The 6,000-nt window shown below is 55.3% G+C and overlaps 1 protein-coding gene across 1 annotated transcript; it reads right to left on the minus strand.

Annotated features, from left to right (window-relative positions):
- Window positions 1–1,936: 1,936 nt before the first annotated feature.
- C8A04DRAFT_13080 (cortical protein marker for cell polarity-domain-containing protein) lies at window positions 1,937–5,713 on the minus strand (the record flags this gene model as incomplete). The annotated part of the gene is made up of 1 exon (XM_062777573.1): window positions 1,937–5,713. The coding sequence occupies one exon, from the start codon at window positions 5,711–5,713 to the stop codon at window positions 1,937–1,939; it is 3,777 nt and encodes a 1,258-aa protein (XP_062635978.1).
- Between the last annotated feature and the right edge of the window lie 287 nt (window positions 5,714–6,000).

Consider the following 6,000-nt stretch of genomic DNA (forward strand, 5'->3'; position numbering starts at 1 on the left):
GCGGCATGACATCGTCATGGGTGATCGAGGTAACAAATCATTCATGTCTGTCTACATAGGAGTAGTAATGAGCGTAAGTTATAAAGGGTAGGTAGGTGGTGGAGTAGTTGATAGCTGCGCATTGTAGACACGGATACTCGAACCAACCGCGAGGCTGTGGCTTTAGGATTTAGACGGTGAATTTACCTTGGCTATTCTTCTTACTCGGAACCGATGCAGTGGAAGATATTTCCCTTCGTCTTCTATCCCCATTCCTCTCTACGCTGGGTTTTGATGGGAAACAGAGACTATTGATAACAGGAGGCTCATCCATGACACTAACTTCTATCAGCATAAATGAACTTATACACCTCGCTGGCTATGGGAAGCTATAACGGGTGGTTTGTTGAAACTTCATGTAATGGTTCCTAGAGAAACAGAATAATATCAACCGGAAAACCGATTATCCAAAGCCATAGTAACCATTGTTCATATCACAAACACTGCTACCCACGACCTAACACACATTATATCACGCCCGAATAGTACAGTGGTAGAACACGAGGCACATAGACACCTAGCTAAACCCATTATGACATATTTGTAGGGAACTTCTCACATGAGGCAACGGTATCTGGGTGTTAATACGTTCTTCAACTCCTCAGGTCTAACTAGCCTAGCTTCCCCCTCACAGTCTCACCTACCTCACACTCGCGAGGACTACGTAAAGAAAAGGATAGGGAGGGGTAAGACTCGTAGTAACATATCTGGCTCTACTTCCTCATTGCTACCCATATTAACCGCCCTTATGTGATGTAGAAGCTTTCCATCTCACAGTAATTGGACAAATACATATGAGGCACGCAGTACGCAGCAAATGTTCCTGTGAAAGTTAACACGAAACAGTTCTGGCACGACTCCAACACGACATTGGGGATTGCCGAAAAGGAGGGAAAAGTAAACCTGAGCCAAAGTTCAACACATCTCCTTACCACAATAAATAAATGCAAGGTAAACTTGTTCTTTCGCTGAAGTTTAGATAGATGACTGACTGACTGACTGACTGACTAACTGACTGACTGACTCTGTCCCTACTCCCAGCCCGTCAAGCAAGCCCAGTCCAAGTCCAAGTCCATCTTCGAGTTCGAGAAGCGAAACTAGATACACCGAACACCACAACACAACAACAACACAGCCAGCACACGGGGCTATTTGAATCCTTAGCAACATGAACCAACACAGTCAACCACAACCCTGATCTCCCTGTTCCTACACCCCGCTTCCCGTTCCGTCCCTTTCCTACACCCGGGAACCTTCAATCCCCCTCACTCGCAGTCTGTCCATGTTCTCCTCACCCGCCCCCTCTCATTCCATCCCTCGCTCCCCCCTCCCAACTCAACCCACCAGAAGAATGAACAATAACAGAAGAAAAAAAAGAGTATAACCGCTGTATGGTATGCCAAAACGCCTAACATGCAGCAGCGAAAACAAGCGACGACGACGACTAATATTCGGTACAAAAAAAATGAAAAAGAAGAGGGAATTAGGGAGAGCGAGAAAGAAAATGGGGAAGGAGTTGAAAAAGAAAAGTAAAAAGCAACGCAGCAAACGCAAGGCAGGGTAAGCGAGCGAGTATGCGTGGAGGAAGGGGGTGAACCTTCTTCGCTGCTCGCTTGCCCGCCCGCCTTCTCTCTCCCAGCTGTAAGGGGGAGTACGAGGGAAAAAAAAATAAGAACCGTTTAAACACCTTATCCCCGTGTAAAGTGATCTTCCCGCCCACCCGAGAAACAGAAAAAAAGAAAAAGAGCAGCAGATAGAACGCCAATATTCCCCAACCCGTCTTTTAACGAAATAACCCCATCCCAAAGTTGCCCTGTCTGTCTTGCCTGTCGGTCTGTTTATCCGTTCCTTTTCTCCCTTCAGTCAAACCAAGCAAATCTATCCCATGACCCTCGAATCAAACCTGCGGCACCCCCCCTCTCCTCCCCAACCCCTCCAACAGCTCATGCGGCGGGATCCTCGCCATACCATTCCCACGATCAATCATCGACGTGGGCGCAGGCACATACCCTTCACGGCGTTTCCGCAGGCGGTCGAGCGCCAGCCCGCCGACGACAAGCAGCAACATCAGGCCGAGGGCGATGGCCAGGCCGATGAGCACGACGAAGCCGAGCGGCATGGAGTTGGCGTTGCTCTTGGAGAAGAAGCTATTGCGCTCGGAGAAGACGCGGGCGATGCTACCGCCGTTGGAGCTGGTGTCGCTGTCGCTGGAAGAGGAGGAAGATGAGGTGGTGGTGAGGGCGAAGGGGGTGAATTTCTTGTTGCCGGTGTAGAGGACGGCTGAGGCGGGACCGAAGTCGGCGAGGACGATAGAACCCGTGATGAGAAGGGCCTCGTCTTTATTTAGGAGCGGGGACTCGTCGTGCGAAGCGGCGAGGGAGAAGATCTGGAGGCCGCGGATGTCGGTTCCGGGCTGCAGGGCGGATTCGCCGGCGCGCTGCCAGGCTGAGCCGTCGTACTTCATGAGGTAGGCGGACCCGTCCTGGGCGGAAGTGCCTGCGGCCCAGATCTGGTTGCCGTCGCTGGTTCCGGCGGTTAGGACGGTGACGGGCCCGGGGAGTTTCTCGGCACCGGGGAAGATATTCCAGGTTTGGGTGCTGGTGTCGTAGCGGCCGAGGAAGGCGGTGGCCGTGCTATTGATGGTGAGGCTGCCACCGGCGAGGAGGATGTTGTCGCTGGCCCAGAGAAGCGAGCTGATAGTGCCATCAAGATTGCGGCCGGCCTGATTCCACTGCGAGGCGGTGGTGCTGAAGAAGCAGATGCTGTTGCAGCCGAGAGAGCCGGCCGAGGTGAAGGAACCGGCGACATAGACGTCCTTGGTGGCCGAGCGAACGGCGATGGACGAAACAGTGCTGTTCCCCCCAGAGAGCGCTGGAGGCTGAGTGTTGAACGACCGACTGGCGAGGTTGTAAGTGACCAAGCCACTGACGGCGTCACCGTTCACAGTGCCCTCGACCTTGCCACCAGCAAACAGGATATCGCCCTCCACCGCCAGGGCCAAGAATGTCGAGTTGGCCGAGATTCCATCGCCCAGCCCCTTCACACTGTCCTTGTCCGCGCCGTCACTGATGAGAAGATTGTGGATGGTCGAGCCATCGCTGGCCTTGGCAGTAAAGTGACCGCCCAGAATGGTCAGATTCCGGCCGTTGTCAACGTCAAAGACACCGGTCGTGACACCACGGATATCGCTCGTGGCCGCACTCGTATCGGCGCGCTTGGTGACACCACTCGAGGAAGAATCAGTGGACGGCTGAATGTCCACGGGAAGACGGCCGAGCGTGTCGCTGCCAAGCGAAGCAGCGCCGTTCACGCCCAGGCTAGAAGCCGAAAGCGAGCCAGCATACAGCGACTGGCCGGCCAAGTTGAGAATCGACGCGGATAGGATGCCGTCGACCGACTCGACGGCCAAGCCCTCCAGATTCTGCAGCCAGTTGTTCTGCGACGGCACCCAGATACCGAACCCGTTCACCTTGACGGCCGGGCGCCCGCCAAAAGCACGGAGCTCGTCAAACTCTCCGTTGACGCTGACAACCACCTCGGGTGTCGTGCTGGTAACGTTCATGGTCATGCCCACCACCCGCGATACCGTGCCGCTGACACCCGCACCGAGTGATTTCCAGGTCTTCTTGGAGGTGTCGTAGATAGCGACATTGTGCAGGTCCTTGGTCGACCCGTCTGAGGTAGCGGCGAAGGCCCCGCCGACAAAAATGTTGGTTCCGTTAATGAACAAGGTGTTGACCGCGCCATCAAGACCGCCATCGAGCGACAGAGTCTTCTCATCGTCACCCTCGAGCGCCACAATGTTGCGCACGCCGCGGTCACCGGTAAAGTTGCCCGCGATATACGTAGCGTCGCCGACCGTTCCCAAGGCTTTGACAGTTGAGCCCGTGTCGAAGCTACCTCCGAGGCGGTTGAACTTGGATTTCATGAAGTCGCTGGCATTAACAGCGGCCCCGGGTGCGTATTCGTACAGGCCGTTGAGGCCACCTGTGCTGTTAATCAAGGTGAAGCCGATGCGCTGCGCAACGATGGTCATCTGCGCAAGATCCTGGCCGGCCCGAGGGGTCAAGGTAACGCTGGGGCGGAACCCGCCGGAGCTGGCGTCGATAAACCCGAAGTAGACCTGGTCGTATTTGTCAAAGTTGTTGGTCTGGTACAGGTCGACATCGATCGGGACGCTCTTCGTCGGGTCGGCAGTCATTTGCCCGCTGATCTTTACCTGGCCGCGGGTAGCACAAGTGTTGTCTTGGAGACAGCCGGGGGTATACAGATCAACCGAGTAATGGCCGGACTCCCGAATGTCGGGCGAGAACACAACGGAGGCTGAGTTATTAGAGATGGGGGCCGTAAGTAGGGCGGAGAGATACTCGGCGGTGCTTGAGTACGAAGGCGTGACGGTCCACGGCCCCGTACTGGTTGCTGTCGATGGGAACTCGAGGCCGGCACACGTGGGCTCGTTGAAGTCGTCCACGGCATACGAGGAAATATCGTCGGCGAAAAGCTCGAGGCCATCCAAGCCACCGCCATTGCCGTAAAAAGCCGAGATATCAAACCGGAACTGGTTCATGCCAACGAGGTTGACAAAGTGGAAGTCCTGGAACTCGACGGACTTGTCGTCGCTCAACGGGCACTCGCTGGTGCATGTCGCATTCTTATGCGTCACCGGGTCGATGTAGGTAAAGTTCATGATTCCGTTGATGGGCATGGCTGTGAACCTCCATGTCTTGGTGCCCCGACCATCCTGGTGCGTGTTGTACAGGCGTAACTTGGTCGGCCGGAAACCGTGTCGGAACTTGGCGTCCCAGAAACCCGGGGCGTTGTCTTGGAGCAGCCACGTGTTTCCTGAGCCATCTTCACCACCCGTCTTGCAAATGATGTTCTTTGGATCGCTGAAGCCGGCCGTGGTGGCTGACGACCCAGTGGTAATGCTCGCTGTCGACAGGTTAATGATTTGACCGTCGGGCGTGCTCGGAGTGCTCGCGTTCCCCAGGCCGGTAAAGCTGCCTCCGAAAATGATGTTCCCGTTGGACGCCTTCGCGATAGACGTCACAGGTCCATTAAACCCTGCAAAGGGCAGATTGACCCAGTTCTTGCCCGCCTCCCATGCCAGCGCGTTGGTTGAGTTAGCACCCACAAAACTGCCCCCAAGATACACCCTCTTTTTATCCTGGTCGCACAACAGGGAGTTAACCTGTCCTGATAGGCCCGGGAGGGGCGTCACCGCAGCTGTGTCGGGGTTGAAGAGAGCGATGGCATTCGATTGTAACGCTTTCGCGTCCTCGTCGGGGCCTCTGATACTAGTGAAATTTCCGCCTAGGATAACCACGGTCCCGTTGTCCGTGTCGAGTGTACACATGGTACGTATTGTCGCGTCGGTGTTCGCGATGGGGGCGAAGAGGGCGTTAGGCATCCGCGCAAGGAGCTGCTCGCTGCCATTGTTGTTCCGCGTCGCGTGGACGTTCTGCTCTTCAAACTGGTAGAGGGATATCCCTGAGAAGTCGCCTGCTAGGACGACACGGCCGAGCTGGGAGAGGTCGAGATTCGGCGAGGGTACGGGGGTAAAGGAGATGGCGGCTGCTGGTGATGCTGCTAACGCGCAGAGAGAAAAGAGTGAGAGGCGTGAAGAAAAGGAATCGCTGCGAGCGGCGTGCCGCCGCCCGAAAGGTAACCGCATTGCGTTGTTGCGCGTCTCTTTGGTCGAGAATCTGAACTTGAAGAGCTGCCGCGCGTGGACCGACGAGCAAACGGGGTGCTCAAATTAAATCCGGTCGGTTCTTAGCCTGTCAGCACCGGCAGTCCATAGCAAAGTAGCTCTCGAGATGTTATCGAAAATATTTGCTCTCTTTTCTCGGGCGTGGCTGGGGCAATTCGTGTGGCCGGAAATGAAGCCGGTCGTACAAAACGCTCGGCCGAAACGCGAAAGTAGTTATGTCGGTTGTGAATAGTGAGCTGTGAATATCC

This window comes from Dichotomopilus funicola, assembly GCF_033296635.1.
Source record: "Dichotomopilus funicola strain CBS 141.50 unplaced genomic scaffold C8A04scaffold_42, whole genome shotgun sequence".
Lineage (NCBI taxonomy): Eukaryota > Fungi > Ascomycota > Sordariomycetes > Sordariales > Chaetomiaceae > Dichotomopilus > Dichotomopilus funicola.